General features: G+C 40.6%; 1 protein-coding gene across 2 annotated transcripts in view; it reads left to right on the top strand.

Moving 5' to 3' along the window:
• Positions 1-17,927, top strand: part of PTPRG (protein tyrosine phosphatase receptor type G) — a 721,138-nt gene that overhangs the window by 558,611 nt on the left and 144,600 nt on the right. For both annotated transcript variants that reach the window (XM_038771845.1, XM_038771844.1), the window contains exon 8: positions 181-373. In XM_038771845.1, the coding sequence (XP_038627773.1) occupies positions 181-373 (193 nt within the window). The remainder of the gene's footprint in view (positions 1-180; positions 374-17,927) is intronic.

Raw genomic sequence — 17,927 nt, 5'->3', positions numbered from 1 at the left:
GCAGTGGCTAGATAAGGCTATTGGCAGTCATTTCAGTAGGCAGCCTGGTTTCCTGTTGGATTTATCAGTCTTGGCATCAGAACTTCCTGCTATTTAACATTCTTATCAGTCCCCCAGATTTTACCACATCACTTTTCTAATTACTGTTCTTTTTCTTCCCTCTCTGCTCCTTGTGTTCAGCTGGAAGCATTTTATTCCATCTTTACCACGGAACAACAAGATCATGTCAAGTCAGTGGAATATCTGAGGAATAACTTCCGACCACAGCAGAGCCTGAATGACAGGGTGGTGTCCAAGTCGGCTGTCAAAGATGCTTGGAGTCATGACATGACAGATGTCTTAGAAAATCCACTTGGGACAGAAGCCTCCAAAGGTAGATTTAGAACACTGGCCCCATGATTCCTTATTAGCAAATGACTTGCAGTGATGTTCAGAGCCAGCAGAGAATTGTAACTAGATGGTAATGGCACCTGTACATCTGCTAATCTGGATGATAAATGTGCACCACTGCCTTTAGAAAAACAATATTCTCAACTGAAAAGGGCTATAAAAAGCAAATATGTATCTTGACAAAATAAGTATAAATTCTGGGTTTCAGATAGTTACATCTAGGTCGTTCAGGATTGCCCCTTGAAGGAGGGAGTGAACCCCTTCCTCACCTCGCTGATGTACCCGTGACGTACGGCACTGAATGTTTTAAACTGAAAAAGAAAGAATCCCTGCCCTCACCTTATTTGTGGTCATTACACAGTGTATAACGGTCAATCAGTCAGTGGTATTGAGTGCTTACTATGTGCAGAGCAGTGTACTCTGCACTTCGGAGAGTACAACAGACACGTTCCATGCCCAGTACACTGGTACCCAAATTTAAACATGAGCGGCCTTCCTGCTGCCTTTACTTCCCAAATTTTATAGCAGGATTTGTAGATCCTCTCCTGGCTTTTTGGCGAGTGAGAAAGATTACTTCAGTTTGGGGTCCTTATCAAATCAGTGCTGGTAACCTGCACTCTGTCACCCTGTGTGGCAGCAAACTTGAATAGAAAGGGTGAAAACTATGACATTCTGTGGTTTGTTTCCCAATTTGATCTTCATTCTCAGGAATTTTGCCTGATGAACTGCTCTGCAAAAGAAATCCCTGCGAGCTGAGTTTAAATGAGAAAAAGCCATGGTTTTCCCTTTCTCTTTTCTCCCCCATCACCACTCTTCCACTAATTTTGCCAACCTAGTCAGTTACGGGTATTTATTGAGTGCTTCCTGTGTTCAGAGAATTGTCCTAAGTGTCCTGCGCAAGTACTGTAGAGTTGGTAGAAAATGATCCTTACCTTTAAGAAGCTTGATGGCTTTGGGTTAGGTTGTCGTTTCCCTAATAATAATAAGTATGGTATTTGTTAAGCACTTACTATGTGCCAGGCACTGTACTAAGCACCAGGGTGAATACCAGGAAATCAGGTTGGACACAGTGCCTGTCCCACCTGGGGCTCACAGTTATCCCTATTTTACAGATGTAACTGAGGCACAGAGATGTGAAGTGACTGACAAGTCACTAAGGTCTGACAAGTCTAAGGTCACAGCAGACCAGCAGCAAAGCTGGGATTAGAATCCAGAACCTTCTAACTCCCAGGCCCGTACTCAGTCCACTAGGCCACGCTGATAATCTGTCATCAACTGCTTCGAAAAATTAAAACCCTCTGTATCTTTGCTTGAGTGCGGCCTTCTAAATGTTCAGGGAAGTTTCATTATGACTATGAGATCCCTATTCCATTTGCCCTACTTTATCTACAGAAACAGGTCATCTGGCAAGGAAAGGGTAGAAGTGAATAGCTCCCTTCACTTTGTGCCGGTAGTGCTTAGGAGCCTGTTTCTTCAAGTTAGCCTTGGATTCTAGATATTCTGAGAAGTTTGTGTGGAGACTAATGCTGTTTCCTGTAGACCTTTATGACCTGGAACTTCCAAATTAAGGGCACTTTAAGGTTTCAGTATTGTTTATGCCGCAAAATGCAGCACTAGCTTCCTGACTTTCAGACACCAGAAGACACTCATATTGCCACTTATGCCTGTGATACAAAAACAGATACAGTAGTTTTTCTTGGGAGAAAATGAATCTCCAAATATCTGTGATTTATAAACCTGGGTATCTCCTGATATTGAGTGGGACCCCAGTGTGCTACGGAAAGGTTGAGTTGAGTGGTTACTAGAAAAAGGATTCTAGATCCTATTTCTAGTGAAACAGAAGAAGAAACTTCATTTCCTTCAGTTCTTTGGCCTTGGGAAAGCAGATTCCCTAGTAGCTAGCTCCTTTTAGATTTAGAAAAATGATGAGTTTGTGCAATTAAGAAAAGGCATCTGCAGTTTATTTAGCATTGAAGGTGGACAAGAGTATTTTCTGGCCAGTTTAATATGTGGGAGGTTTAGCTTCTGTGACATCTCTGGAGGTTTTCAGCTCCAAATCCTGACAGAGAGAGCCCCCAGAGTCACTGTAGGAGTGTCTGGACCCCGGTCAGCCTCTCTGCTGGGTCCTAAAGCCTTCCATAGTACTCTATTTATTTATTTATTTTACTTGTACATATCTATTCTATTTATTTTATTTTGTTAATATGTTTGGTTTTGTTCTCTGTCTCCCCCCTCTAGACTGTGAGCCCACTGTTGGGTAGGGACTGTCTCTCTATGTTGCCAACTTGTACTTCCCAAGCGCTTAGTACAGTGCTCTGCACACAGTAAGCGCTCAATAAATACGATTGATTGATTGATTCCAGATTTCTTATTCTTGTACCACAGAGTTGGGGCACCCTACTCACTGCACTAACCTTAAACCTGCTAGCTCTTCCTTGCCTCAAAATGGCTGAGGTTCTCCTCCTTCTTCCCAACCCATCCCTCTACTTCCTCCCTCATTGATTCTGCGTACACTTCTGGGAGGGGCACCAAGGAGTGACTCTCTTGGCTTCCTCTCCCTCTCCTAAGTGTGGGGATCAATGGAACTGGCCGTCACAACTCCTGAAATGACAAAAATCCAAAGATTATTGACATGTTGTCTTATAGGAACAAGGGGAAATGAGTTTCTATTCTGTGGCATGGTCAAATAGCTGTGTTGACATTAACCGTGATAAGTCATAGCTCATTTTTCCAGGATGGAGGAGTGGTTCCAAAATGCTAAGTGGATATATATGAAAAAGCTCTAATAAAAATGGAAAGGGAGTTTAAAAAATGTGTTTTAATTTCCTTTTTGCTTACATGATTTGGTAGGAAGAGAGTTTAGGAAAAAGGTTAGACTTGCCAAGCTGTCTTGATGCTCAATGCTCAAATAATTCTAGTCTAAAGCATGCCAAGGGAAGAATTTATCAGTGAAGAAGAATTGGTGGATTAAAAAACACATGTATGCGTACCACGCCTGATATGAAACTGGAAAGGCACAAAGTCCCATCTTTGAATTAATATTTTCAGCAGACTGCAAATAAAGAAAACAACTTAATGCAAAGGGTTTCCCCCAAGAGAGATTACTTGGAGATCATGGGCCCTCTTAGGGATTTATTATTTTGTGTGAAGTATAAATAAAGGACATCTGAGGATGGGGAATTTATATCACAAGTAAGCTCAAAATCTTTTGATTGCAAATTGCTGAGGGTATGGCAGTTATGAGACTCTTCCTTGAAAGACTGGATAGGCATACACTATATCAGAATTAGTATCTAGGGTGTGCGTATGTGAATAACTATAAAAGTTATAAAATGTGAGGTTCTGTACATGTAATCATTCATAATCCTTTTGGATACTAAAGAAAATCCTGTGCATTTGAAGTGCATAAAACAAAGGACCAGTTTTTCAGTCTTAATGTCTTTTTTTTCCTACTAGGTGAGTTTTTTAAATCAGATTATTTTATTCTGGGTTATAAGAGTGCCAGAGGGGAGAAAAGCAACAGCAGATAGTGTACCTTCAGAGAAGCCAGAGGGTTTAATTTTAACTCTAGTGGCTCAGAAGGTGAGTAGTGAAGGTCATGGCATGGTAAATATTTCTGCCACCTTCCTTGGCAGAGGAGAAAGAGTTTGAAATTCTCACTTAACCATACAATTTGAATGACTGAATCCTGTCTATTTGGCAGGTATGTTCCTGACTTGTCTACTTGACAGGAGCCCACCAGCTGACCAGCAGTTAATAATGTTCAGTGTTACTGGATGCAGAGCACTCTTCTAGATGTTTGGGAGAGTACAATAGAATTGTTTACATGATCCCTGCCCTTAATGTTCTTACAATTTAGCAGAAGTAACTGAATCCAAAATAAATTTCAGATCGAAGAAAATGAGAGGTATGTGTTACAGGAATGTCTTATGCTTTGAAGATCTGAAGAGCAGTGTCCTATCAGATATGGAGGTAAGGGGAAGCTCCAGGAAGGAGGGAGGGCATGAGCAATAGGTTAGCAATGGGAGAGATGAGAACGAGGTACAGATGTGTAGCCTATCCTGGGGTGTAGTGGGAGAACAAAGTGGATAGTAGGAGGGAAGAGAGCTAAATCGGTGCTTTAAAGCCAATGGGCAGAGGTTCTGCATGTTATGGAGATGGCTGGGCAATCTTTGGAGTTCTCTGAAGCACTCAATCACCTTGCCCCTCCTGTTTTACTTTCCTGATGTCCTACTACAACCCAGCCTGCTCACTTTGCTCTTCCAACACCAACCTACTCACTGTACCTCTATCCCATCTATCTCGCCGCTGATCGCTGATCCCTCACTCAAATCCTGCCTCTGGCCCTGGAACTCTCTCTTCATATCCAAAGACTATCACCCTCCCCACTTTCAAAGCCTCATTAACACCACATCTCTTCCAAGAGACCTTCCCTGATTTAAACTCTCATTTCCTCTACTCCCTCTTACTTTTGTGTCACCCTTGCACTTGGATTTGCACCCTTTATTCACCCTACCCTCAGCGCCACAGCACTTATGTACGTATCCATAATTTATTTATGTTAATGTCTGTTTCCCCTTCTATACCATAAGTTTCTTGTGTGCACTGACCATGCGTGTCAACTGCTATATTGTACTCTCCCAAGTGCTTAGTATAGTGCTCTGAACACAGCAAGCATGCAGTAAATACCATTGTTTGAGTGTGCAGAATTGCATTTCAGAAAAATGATCCAGGCAGAAAATCGAAGAATGCACTGAGAGGAAGAGAGATCAATGAGGAAGTTGATGCAAGAGTCAAGCTGGGATATAGCAAATGCCTGGACTGCTGTAGTGGCCATTTGGAAGGAAAGGAGAGGGCACTTTCTGGAAGTATTGTGAGGAAGAACGAACAGGATTTGGTGACAGACAAAATATGAGGCTTGATAGAGAGGGAGGAGTCAAGGATGATGTCAAGGTTAAGGGCTTAAGAGACAGGGAGGATGGTGTGTAGTTAACTCTGATGGGAAAGTTAGGTGGAGGAGAGGATTTGGGAGTGAAGATGAGCCATTCAGTTTTGGAAGTATTGAGTTTGAAGTGTTGGCAGGACATCCAGTTATAGATGTAGAGATTACATAGAAAAGATTTTAGGGCTAAGATTTGAGGTAGATTTGGGTACAATCCACAAAAAGGTTGTAGCTGTGGAAGTAAGTCTAAATTGTTAAGAGCAAGGAACCTAGAACAGAGCTTTGAGGGACACTTGCAGTTAGCAAGTGGGAGGCAAAGGAAGATGAAAGAGACATAGAAGGATTGGTCAGAGATGTTGGAGAGAACTAAGAGAGAATGGTGTCAGTAAAAACCAAGTTTCCAGGAGAAGAGAGTACCAAAAGCAGCTAAAAAGTGGGAGAAGATTGATGGAGTGGAGTTGTTAAGGAGATCATTGGTGGCTTTGGTAAGAGGGGCCTCAGTACTGAATCTAGGCTACTCTTTAATCAGAAAGTAGTGTGTTTGTGTATGTTTGCGCGCACATGCAAGCGCATGTGTAACTCTGAGCTCAGGATGTGGGAGTGAGTGAGCCCAGACTGCTACTGGATATATTCCCAGGCAAGAAGTGTTTGCAAGGTGCTGCCACAGTTTGTGTTGCTTATTCATTTAAGCCAAGATATAGGGAGTTCTGTGGCAGAGCCTCAGGACAAAGTAGAAGTGGTCATGGGCCTTAAGCAGCACACATCAAGGAAGTTCTCTGGATTCCCTGGCATTCAGCCTGGGTTCCAAGCTCATCGTGCCTCTGTTATGGTTGCTACAGCATTGCATGTATCTGTGTTGGGACAACCAGAGCATCACAGGCTGGAGTAGCATGCTGGGGGGATGGCCTAAAGCTGCTCCTTTCTTGATTACAGAGCTTTTTGGCCAAACCAGGGTGAGTCAAAATGAGCAGTCATGGAAACACAGTAATAAGGTGGCTAAAGACATCCATTCTAAGCCCCAGTTTCGTCCCTGGTGGAGTATCCTTTCATTCTTTGCTAAGACTCAACCCTCTGAGAAGGAGAAGAGAATGAAGTCCAGATGAAGGTTTATTTCTGGCTTAAAAGAACTTGCTTATAGTCCTCCCTTTACTGGACACTTTTGTCTAGCCAATTATTAACTGCCAAGTTATATCACCAGCTCTTTAATAGCAAGGACAGACACCATGTCTGTTTACACTATTGTAATCTGTCTCCCAAGCATTACGAACAGTGATCGGCACAAAGTAAATGCTCAATAAATACTACTGATTGATTGGTTCATTCATTCATTCATGATCTTCATAGCAAAAATGGTTCTTTTTGGAGGAGAATGAACTTCTTCAATGAACTATGAATGAACTTTGGGGCCATTTAGTGCCATATAGATCTGTAAATGGTGGTTTACCAAATGGTACCCTAATTTACCGTAATTAATTGCCCTCAAAATAGACCATATTCATCAGCAGTGATAGACATTGCTATATTGAATGAAACAAAATGGTTAATTGCACACTCTAGCAGTTTACTATGGGGAATGGGGGACATGGGAGTAAGTTGAAGGCCTTTAATATGTCTCCTATAAAACTAGTAGGTGGAAACAAAATTTGTACAAGTGAAATGTTAAGAATAGCTAATTTAAAATTGTGTCCTTTCTGAGTAAATAGCATTGGCAGAGTCTATGGTATAATGGGACTTTGTGTCAATTATTTTAAATCTCATCCCCTGCATGTAGAAGAATGTGCTGTGATTAAGTACTATGTACCATCTATTGTGAAGACCCTTGGATTGATGGATGAGGAAAAGTAACTTTTCTTTCCAATAGCATAAAGCATATGGTTTATTAATTTAGCTAAACCTGTTCAAACTATAATAGAATCAAAAGCATTTGATCTGATAATTCAATTTTCTTATTTAATTACTGTCAGAATAATGTAGTGAAAAGAAAGGAAACTAGGAGAACTCACAGCAGCCTAAATATGCTACTATACTGTCTACCAAGCAATTATGCTGAAAATATCATTTTACATGTTCTCCTAGAAGAATCCCTCTTTAAGTTTTTAGTGCTAAAATTTCTTCTTGTTTTTGTAGAATGTATTTTTCAAAGTCACGTACCTCAGTAGAAAAATGCATAAATCCAAACCTACATTAAATCAGAATACATTGACTAGGAGCACTGAATTTCCAAGCTAAATTACCAAAGTGAATTCATGATTGCTTTACAAAGGAGTTTGATGCTGAAATAATCATTTTCTGTTATATTTAGAGAAAATATACATCTTTATTTTCAGTTTAATTACTTGCACTCACCCTAATAGGTTATTGTAGAGGAAGTCAGATTTTAGCCAGGCAACTTTCACCATGAAGCTGAATGTCAAGGAGGGCAACTAACACAATGCTGTTTTTAAGAATTCTTTATTGCCACTGTCAAACACAAAATGTTGGGCTGGCTTTACCATTGATCTGATTCAGTAAGAAATTTATGTTCTTTGGGTAGAATTGGGAATTGTTTCTGTGGGAAGGAAGGGAATAAAATAATTCCCATACCTCTGTTAATGGGGAAGGCAAAAACAGTAGGTGTTCAGTAAACGTTAACTGTCGCAGCAGGAAAGCAAATAACTAGGCTAGGAAAAGATGAGTGGAGAGAGGAAGTTTTGTAAAATGTCGCCAACCACTGCCACCACCAAATGGCTCTTCGGAGTTCCCCTGGAGTTCCAGGTCTTTGAGACAAACGTTATTAACTAGTCTTACCTCACAACTCCTTATCTCACAGTACTGGAAATCATCAGTTTCAGGACCTTCCTTTGTGGAGAAAAAGCGTTGGATAGAACAGATTAATTGCTGAAGCACACTCCAAGTACAATAGGCAGAGTTTCCAGGACACATACATCTTCAGACTGTTGAATGAACTTGCTAAATCTCAGTTTTGGACAGCTTCCAGCAAAATAAGCCTATAACTAGGAGGCAAAATGAACTGCAGTTTAAGGACAAATAATCCAAGAATGTAAAAAAAAAAATTATAATTCTGGACCCTGAAGAGCCCAGATCTAAGACAGTTTCAATAAATGAAGACCAACCAGAAATTGGCCAGAATTGCACAAGTTGAGATACAGTAAAAATTATTATTTTTAATTATTTTATCCTACCTAGCCCATCTACAAAAATCAGTAGAGGTGTGAATGTGCAAGCAAACACACTCTCTCTCTCTCTCTCTCTCTCTCTCTCTCTCTCTCTCTCTCTCTCTCTCTCTCTCTCTCTCTCTCTCTCTCCCCCTCCCCCCCTCCCTCTCTCTCTCTCCCTCTCTCCCTCTCTCCCTCCCTGCCTCCCCCCCATTCACCCCTATATCCAGTCCATTGGGTATAAGCAGGAAGGTTGGAGGACACATTCCCTACAATACTGACTTTTTCTTGTCTCACCTATAACATACTCCCTTTCATGGTTCTACAGCTAGGATGCTGGCTTGAGAATTGCGTTGAGAACCAGATTTACTATTCAGATTGGGGGGATTCGTGACCCCAGTAGTTAGAAATGAAAAAGAAATCAGATGTGTCTTAATGAGATTAATATTATTATAGTCCAAACCCTCAGAAAGTAGCAAACACTAGAGTATCATTCTATAAATTATCTATGAGAAATTATATGTTGCCAATTTGTACTTCCCAAGCGCTTAGTACAGTGCTCTGCACACAGTAAGCGCTCAATAAATACGATTGATGATGATGATGATCTGAAGAGGTGATTATGAAATTTATATTTTATAAACATTTCTTTAGTAATTACCATATTTAACTTACATAGTTGCCCCGCCCTCTTTTCATAAATTTAGCCACGAAAAATGGGTGGAGCTATTACACAAAGTCATATAGGAATTAAGTCTAGCAATATGGGAAACAGGGAAAAAAAAGAGAAAAGGAGGGAAGAAGGAAGAGGAAGGTAAGAGGACAATTGAAACTGCTCTAACTTCCAAATGTTGCCTACACTAGGTATTCATAATTAACTCCTTCCCTTCTCTTCCAACCCAAGAGTTCTCGTGTCTCAGAGAAGAAACATCCCTTCCCCAGCACAACTCTGCTGCATTACCAATTTCTGACCTTTTTCCACTTCTTACCCATGAGTGAGCATATTTCAGAGAAGAAATTTCTTCTCCCAGTGTAAACCACCATCAGTGATGGTATCATGTTCTGATCCTTCTCTTCCTACCCCATTCTGCACCTCTATCACTGCTTACAATTATATGGGACAAAACATAATCTTTTAACTCCTTGTGGGCAGGGAACATATCTACCTACTCTATTATATTGTACTCTCCCAAGCTCTTAGTAGAATGCTCTGCACACAGTAAGGACTCAATTAATACTATTGATTTCGTCCTCAAAAATAAGGTGGAAAATTATGCCATGGAGGCAATTCTGACAGTAAATATGGTAATCCACTCTACATACCACTTAGGTATAGTTCCTATCAGGGTGACCTTAAAAATGCTTTTATAGTTGATCTTTCCTTTCTGAGTAGAAAGCTTTTCTGGACTATGGGTCTATTTGTGCATAGACTGTGATTCTTCTTTGTGGCAACCTAAAAATTAGTAAATGCTAGCAACAGGCATCCTTAAGCTACTTGTAGACAGGGAACATGTCTACAAACTCTGCTATACTGTACTCTCCCAAATGCTTAGCACAGTGCTCTGCATGCAGTAAGCACTCAGTAAATACCACTGAATAATCCTTGATTAATCCTTAAGAGAAAACACATCTCTCTTTTATCCCCTATTTGTATTTCACTAACCAGTATTTATTAGGCTAAGAAGCATGAGTCTACTAAATATTTGTGCCCATATATTTTAATCCACAACAGGAATATAGCTGGGAGACAGACTATTTATCTTCACTGCTCTTACTGCTGATTATTCCTCAAGCAGACAAGGGGTTTTGTTTTTCTTTCACTCAAACACAAGGAATGTGCATAGAATTTTGGCCCTTTTACCTTCTGAGAAATGGCAGTCATTACTGTAATTTCCCATGATGCAGCCATGATGTATTTATCAGTAACGTGTATCATGAATGTCTGTATTGTGGACTATGTTTTCCCATAAATGTACATGTGATTTCTTCAATTCCAGAACTAGCCCTGAGATGATAACTGAGCCCCGTAGCTAAGTAAATTTGCATTGTAAATTCCTCCCAGATTCTCCTATCCCTCTCTTTTAATCTCCTCTCTTTTTCCTCAGGGATTTTTCTGCTCCCTGGTACCCCAAATATGGCTATGTCTTTCCTTGTCTTTCCTCCTCCATGCCCAGTGCTGTACACACTTTACTGCTGAAGGCTATAGCTAAAGAATTAATCAACGAATCAATCAATAGAATTTACTGTGTGCCTAGAATGGGCATAACATCGTACTAAGCATTTGGGAAAGTATATTATAATTGGAAGACCTGAACCCTGCCCTCAAATAGCTAACATTCTACAGAGGAAGACAAACACCAAAATAAACTTCAGATAAGAAGATGTAGTAGAGTGTAAATATAGGTACATAAGTGCTATGGGAACATAATTTTTCTATGCATTAACAATTTTAAGGAGCAGTAAGGGACCCAGGATTTGTCCATTGGCTGTTTCTTTCCTTTTCAGTTTTTGGAGGCAGGAATGTAGCTCCCAGCTATCCTTGCTGTTTTTGGTTTGTTTTTTTTTTAATGTACTCCTGAGTGGTTTGCAGAATTTGAGACTCTATGGTACTGGCTTAGTCTTTCAGTGACCAACATGAACTTACATGGCTCCACATTTCAAAGCTCTGTCTGACTATAGACAGAACTATCTATATATTTGACATGCAGTTGTAACAGGTGTGATCAAGTGCAGGCAGACATGTGGTGCAAATGTTTCCATGCTGGCACAGGAAAAGATTTCCTGCTGAAGAGCAACATTTTCTGTAGGGAGCAGGCTTCCCATTTAAAACCTTTTGGTGCTTGGCAGCCACAACTTAAAGCAGCAGCTTAGCCAACTTGGGAGCTGCTTTTTTTCTGAACATATGGACATGAAAGGAAGCAGCTAAGAGACCATGCACATATCTTGCATCACTGACTTGTATTGGATAGAATATTCCCAGATAAACTTATCCACATAATCACCTGCTCTATTGCTATGGTCTTCCACTTGAGGCAGATGTTCCTTTACCTTTCCTTCTCCCAAGTGAAAAATGGTCTTAAAAATTAGAGAGCGAGCAAATCTCCTGACCTATTGAGCCAGGAATGGAATTACTGAGTTTCTTACCTCTCAGGATCCTTCTTAAGCACATTTTACATGCCCCAAGTGAATCATTGAAAGGGAAGGACCATAATGTCAGCTAAAGTTCTGTTTAGCCTGGCTCGTGGACCTTAGACCCACAGCCAGGTCAGACTAGAGTGCCAACTCCCTGCCCCCTCTACCCCCTGCCAAAAAAAAAAGTCAGGGTAACCCACATCTTCCCACCTGTTTCAGGCCTCTGAGGGCTGGACATCCCATGGCACGGGAACAAATACACTGCTATAAATGCACTGTGAATAGGGTGGTCTGTCTCTTCTCATCTCCAGTATAAAACTGGGTGCTTTGCTGACCTTTTAAGCAGAGGCACCCTCCACCACAGCAGCAGCTGCCAAGTTCCACACATTGCACCAGACTTCACACTGACCTGGGAGGGAAATGCAAAGGCTCTGGAGAAATCAATCAATCAATGGTCTTTCTTCATTAATTCGTTCAATTATATTTACTGAATGTTTACTGTGTGCTGGACACTGTACTAGGCACTTGGGAGAGTATGATACAGTGGAGTTGGTAGACACAATCTCTATCCTCAGGGAAAACACTAAAATTATAGGAGGAAATAGAGTATAAAGATATGTACATAAATGCAGGGAAGAGAATTCCCAAATGCTTAAGGGATATGTAAATATGAAGTAAAAGGAACAAGTGGAGAGTTAAAGTTTTCCCCTCCAGAGAAACACTCTAGGACCACATGAAATCTGCATACTTCTGAAAGATGGCAACCATCACATCATGTTAATGCTGTGTGTCCAGTGTAACACATGAGATAATAATGATGCCATGTGATTCTCCTGTGTGGTAAAAAAAAGCAGGACTGTAAGTGGCCATCCTAACTGCAAGTTAATGAATAGCCAGTTGTCCGGGTGGATTACTGGTATTTATATACCTTTCCATGCCCAGGGACAAGAGTACATACATGAACTCATAGCACACATGTAATCCACCTCTTCTCTGCAGATGTAACATCATCCCAGACCCCCGTTAGGTACTACTTTGAATTTGGTTGGGCCTGGATTTAGACCTTGGCCCCACAGCCTCCATGTCCAACCTAGGTAGGACTCTATTGGCCAGAGTTGCATTGTGAAGGGAACAGCCTACCATCACTAGTAGCCTGGGGAGGTCCAATCAGGTGATGGCCTAAGGCTTCACTCAATCATTCATTTGTATTTATTGAGCAAGCACTTACTGTGTGCAGAGCCTGTAATATAAGCACTTGGGAGAGTACAATGCAATAATATAGACAAATTCCCAGTCCGCAGTGAGCTTATAGTCTAGAGAAGGGGAGACAGACATTACTGTGAATAAATAAATTACAGCTATGCTTGTAAGTGCTGTGGAGCTGGGAGGGGAGGATGAACAAAGGGAGTAAGGGAGATGCAAAAAGGAGTGAGAGAGGAGGAAAGGGGGACTTAGAGAAGGCCTCTTGCAGGAGATGTGCCTTCAATAAGGCTTTGAAGCTGGGAAGAAGGCAACCACTGCTGCAGTGCAAAGAGCAGACCCACTAGCTATATCCAGAGGCTTTGTTCTTCGAACACAGCTGTGACAATTCTGTGGCGAGCAAGGAATGGAGGAAACACAAAAATGCCTGCTGGCCAAAATTCCCTGGTAAATTAAATAAGGTTTCAGTTTTGTATATGTTAAAGAGAGCCAGTGTCCTTTAGAACTGGGCTGAAATTTCATCATTAACTTTCTCGTCTTTCTAGTGGTATTTATTAATCTCTTACTGTGTGTCAGGCATTGTACTAAGTGCTGGGATAGATACAAGCTAAATAGACCCTATCCCACATTGGGCTCCCAATTTTACAGATGAGGTAACTGAGGCACAGAGAAGTTAAATGACTTGCCCAGGGTCACACAGCAGATATGTGGTGGAGCCAGGATTAGAATCCATGTCCTTCGAACTCCCAAGCCTGTGCTCTACCTCTTTGAAAGACAATGTTTTGAAAGACAATGCAATGTTATATAGGTTTGCCTTGTTTCCTGCATATTCATTCATTCATTCAATCATATTTATTGAGTGCTTACTGTGGACAGAGCACTGTACTAAGCGCTTGGGAAGTACTAGTCGGCAACATATAGAGACGGTCCCTACCCAACAACGGGCTCACAGTCTAGAAGGGGGAGGCAGACAACAAAACAGAACATGTAGACACGTGTCAAAATCATCAGAACAAATAGAATTGTAGTTATATACACATCATTAACAAAATAAATAGAATAGTAAATATGTACAAGCAAAATAGATTAATAAATCTGTACAAATATATACAAGTGCTGTGGGAAGGGGAAGGAGGTAGGGCGGGGGGATGGGGAGGAGGAGAGGAAAAAGGGGGCTCAGTCTGGGAAGGCCTCCTTTGGATGGAGAGGAAAGGGCGGATCTTGGTGATGTTGTGGCGGTGAGACTGGTAGGTTTTGGTGATGGATTGGATATGTGGGGTGAACGAGAGAGTGGCGTTGAGGATGACACCAACGTTGCGGGCTTGTGAGATGGGAAGGATGGTAGTGTCGTCTACAGTGACGGGAAAGTCAGGGAGAGGACAGGGTTTGGGAGGAAAGATATAAGGAGTTCAGTCTTGGACATATTGAGTTTTAGATGGCAGGCAGACACCCAGATGGAGATATCCTGAAGGCAGGAGGAGATATGAGCCTGGAGGGAGAGAGCGCAGGGGCAGAGACATAGACCAACCCCACCCTTGCCTCAGTCCCTTTAGTAGGCTCTTAGGAGTAAAAGAGGTACAAAAAGAAGTTCAGGAGAAGATATAGAAGAAAAAACACCAGTCGTATCGTGAAAAGTAATAAATATGTTCTGGCAAGGGGGCAGATTGTCTGGCCCCTGAGATTTTTTTCTATCTCTGATTTATTTGCGTTAACTGGCTCTCCCAACACCCCTTCATTTCTCCGACAATGTCCCCAACAAGTGTACATTCATACTAAAGGAAGAATTCAAGTTACTATAGTTTAACCTTTCATTGTGGGAAGCAGTGTGGCATAGTGGATAGAGCACGGGCCTAGAAGTCAGAAGTCATGGGTTCTAATCCCGGCTCCACCACTTGTCTGCTGTGTGACCTTGGGCAAGTCACTTTACTTCTCTGTGCCTCAGTTCTCTTATCTGTAAAATGGGGATTGAGGCTGTGAGCCCCAAGTGGGACAGGGAATGTGTCCAGCCCAATTTGCTTGTATCCACCCCCACACTTAATACAGTGCCTTGGCATGTAGTAAGCTCCTAACAAATGCCATTATTTATTTTCTCATAGTATTAATTGTACAGAGCAAAGCACTTTTAAGTGTTCTAATAACATGACACTAAATGAGGGTGATCAAAATAAGTGTTCATAAGGATAAGTATGACAGTAGATTTAGAGATTTTTAAAAAAGGTCTAATGATCATAAACTATGTTAATCCAGAAAGAAGTCCATGAACGACCAAGAACTGACATTTGGAGTCATAAGTCGAAAGTCTAGCAGATGCAGAGCAAGTAAACAATGGATACAGCAGAACCAAATAGAAAGACTGTCTGTTAAGAAGAATCATTATAGGGCTGTACAAAAGTACCATGAGGAAATCCCTGGAGAATTTGCTACAATTACATATTGCAGAAAGAATGCCAAAACAATGGAAAGACAAAAGAGGAAATCGATATGACCACATTATTTCCAGTGTTTGTGCTGGAAGAGCAGGAAAAATTAGATTTATGTACTTTACTGATTTTAAAAGAGATGACTGAGCTATATAAAATTCTATAGAGAATAGGGAAAATGGAGGCCACCCAAAAAAGTCTGAGGATATAAATCTCATTCACAAAACAGAGCAAGCTGAAACAAAAGAGACAAAGAGAAAAGTGGAAGTATGAAGAAACTTTGTACACAAAAGATAATTAACACAGAAGGGAATCTAAAGGAAGAAACAAACTACAACTATGAACATAAGGCAGTAATAATAATACTTAACACTAAAATAGAACTTGTTACACCTTTCAGGTATGTTGCAAATATTAACTAATACTCCTCGTGACAGCTCTGTAAAATAGATATTATTAGTCTCATTTGTCAGAAAAGAAATGTAAAATACTTTCCAGAATTCCAGAATACTGGAATGTATAGACTATCCATCTAATCCACTTAATGCAATACTTATGAACAAAGAATATTTACTACTTATTACGTCCTCCCAATGAGGAGGTTATGAAATAAAATAACAGGAGGCAGTTACTAGCCACCTGTCACTTACATCTTTTCAGAGTTGAAGGGCTTCCATGTACATTATAATTCAGTATTTGTACTTTTCCTAACTCCTGGGATACAAAGGAACTCCGTGAGATCTTTCAGGTTTAAAATTGTACATGGTTTGCTTTTTTCTGTGTCGCGTTTGCCTACATTATTTTGATACAACCCTTCAAAAGAAGAAATCCTTTCCTCGGGCTATTTGTCTGGGATTCACGGGACTCACGATTCAAGGACTGTTGGGTTGCTTTTTGATGATCAAGAAAGGACAAGAATTCAGACAGCATGATTTGCAAGCCTGTTTGGGCAGACCTGAAGCACAATCCAGTTTCCTTGCCATCCAGGAACCATCTCTTTTCACTTCCAGAGTGATTTCCTGTGCCTGCACTTACCCACATGACAAACCCATGGCACACGGAGAAACTCCCAGGAGCTAGATGATGTTAAGATAGGGGCTACTGTACAATCCCAAACTGGAATGTAATTCCAGAAGGAAGCACTGGTTTCTTATAAGATGTCAGGGATTGTGAAATAGTGAATCTAAACCAAATTGCTTTGCTTGAGCAGTGTTGTCCCTTTGACTTTAGATCAATATTTGGAACACTGCCTCAAGTGTGAAACATGCTAGGAAAAAAATCTCTAGATATTTTAAATGACTTAGAAGTAACAATGACTTTTGGAGTAGAACATGTTAGTTTAACCTGACACTAAACAGAAAAAAAAACATTTACATGTAGAGTATCTGAGAAAATGTCCAAGGCATTGATTTAGAATCAAAGGGTATTAGGTGCTATAGTAGAGCCTGCTTGTTAATTAACAAAGTCTAGGATCATAACTAAAGGTGCTACTCTAAGGCACAGTGTGGCAAGCAGGATCATATCAGGTGCCTATGAAAAGCAATCAAACACCTTAGGGAAGTAATCAGGCACCTGTGAAACTGAACACTGATGTCAAGAACACCTCACAAGGGACATTTGTTTTTAAAGTATGGCTATGGAGCCTCTAGTGTATTTAATGAGATTGATGAACAATGAATATTAGGCAAAAAGGAATATATCAAGACATACTCGACTATCCATTTTCCCAAAAAAGGGCTGAATCTTCATCTTGAAAGTGGTTTATAAACACTACCTTCATTTCGTGATTTAAGAAGTTTCCTTGGAAAGGTACCCATTTGGTACCTCTTTTAGAAAAATATGTTGGCATGCTTCCATTGCACACCTTTTTCTTTTCAATAAATATCACCTGCTGAGCCAATGGGAAGGCTGCTAATTATAGACTAGAGTATAATGTACAAAGGTCCCTAAGGTTTTTATGACCAGTTAGTTGGTGTACACAACATGTTTTATGGTAGGTAAAAACTGAAAGAAAGTCATCATAACTTGCCCTCCACCATCTATCTGAAGGTGCCAAGGCAGAAACCAGGACTGTTGAGTCCGCACAGTTCTCCTGGCAGGTAACTGGTCTGCCCACGATCACACTGCAAATCAGTGCAGGGGATAGAACCAGACCTTGGAATTTTGTGTGATTTTAATCTATTGGTCTCCCCTAGGGTTTGAATCCACAGAGTATGTCGCAAGACCTTTGTTCGTGAATTGGCATTACTTGGCCTAGTACATAGCTATCTTTGGCCTAATTAAGTATAGTTTGAGTTTATACTTACAAATGTTAGCTGTAAGTGAAAAATTAAGGTTGAAAAAATAATAATCCTAGATGGAATTACCTGAGAAGCACTGAAATGAAACATCAAACAAAAGCAAGAAACAGATAAGCCAAAGTCTAAACGAGCCAGCCGAGGCAAATAGCATCAAGTGCTTGATACAATGCTCTGCTCACAGTAAGCGCTCAATATAATACAATTGATTGATTAATGGAATGGTAATTTTCTTCAAAGGATAATTCACCCAATATTTGTTATGCCGTGTGTGTATAAATATATGACATTACTTATACTATATAACTACCCATGCTAAAATTTAAAAATGAGTTAATTTTCTGTAGAAGGAAATTAAGGTGGAAACATTTGGGGGCAGAAAAATAGAACC

The sequence above is a fragment of the Tachyglossus aculeatus genome, chromosome X1, assembly GCF_015852505.1.
Source record: "Tachyglossus aculeatus isolate mTacAcu1 chromosome X1, mTacAcu1.pri, whole genome shotgun sequence".
Classification (NCBI taxonomy): domain Eukaryota; kingdom Metazoa; phylum Chordata; class Mammalia; order Monotremata; family Tachyglossidae; genus Tachyglossus; species Tachyglossus aculeatus.
Note: the sequence above shows the minus strand (reverse complement) of the source record. Positions and strands in the feature narration are given on the sequence as shown.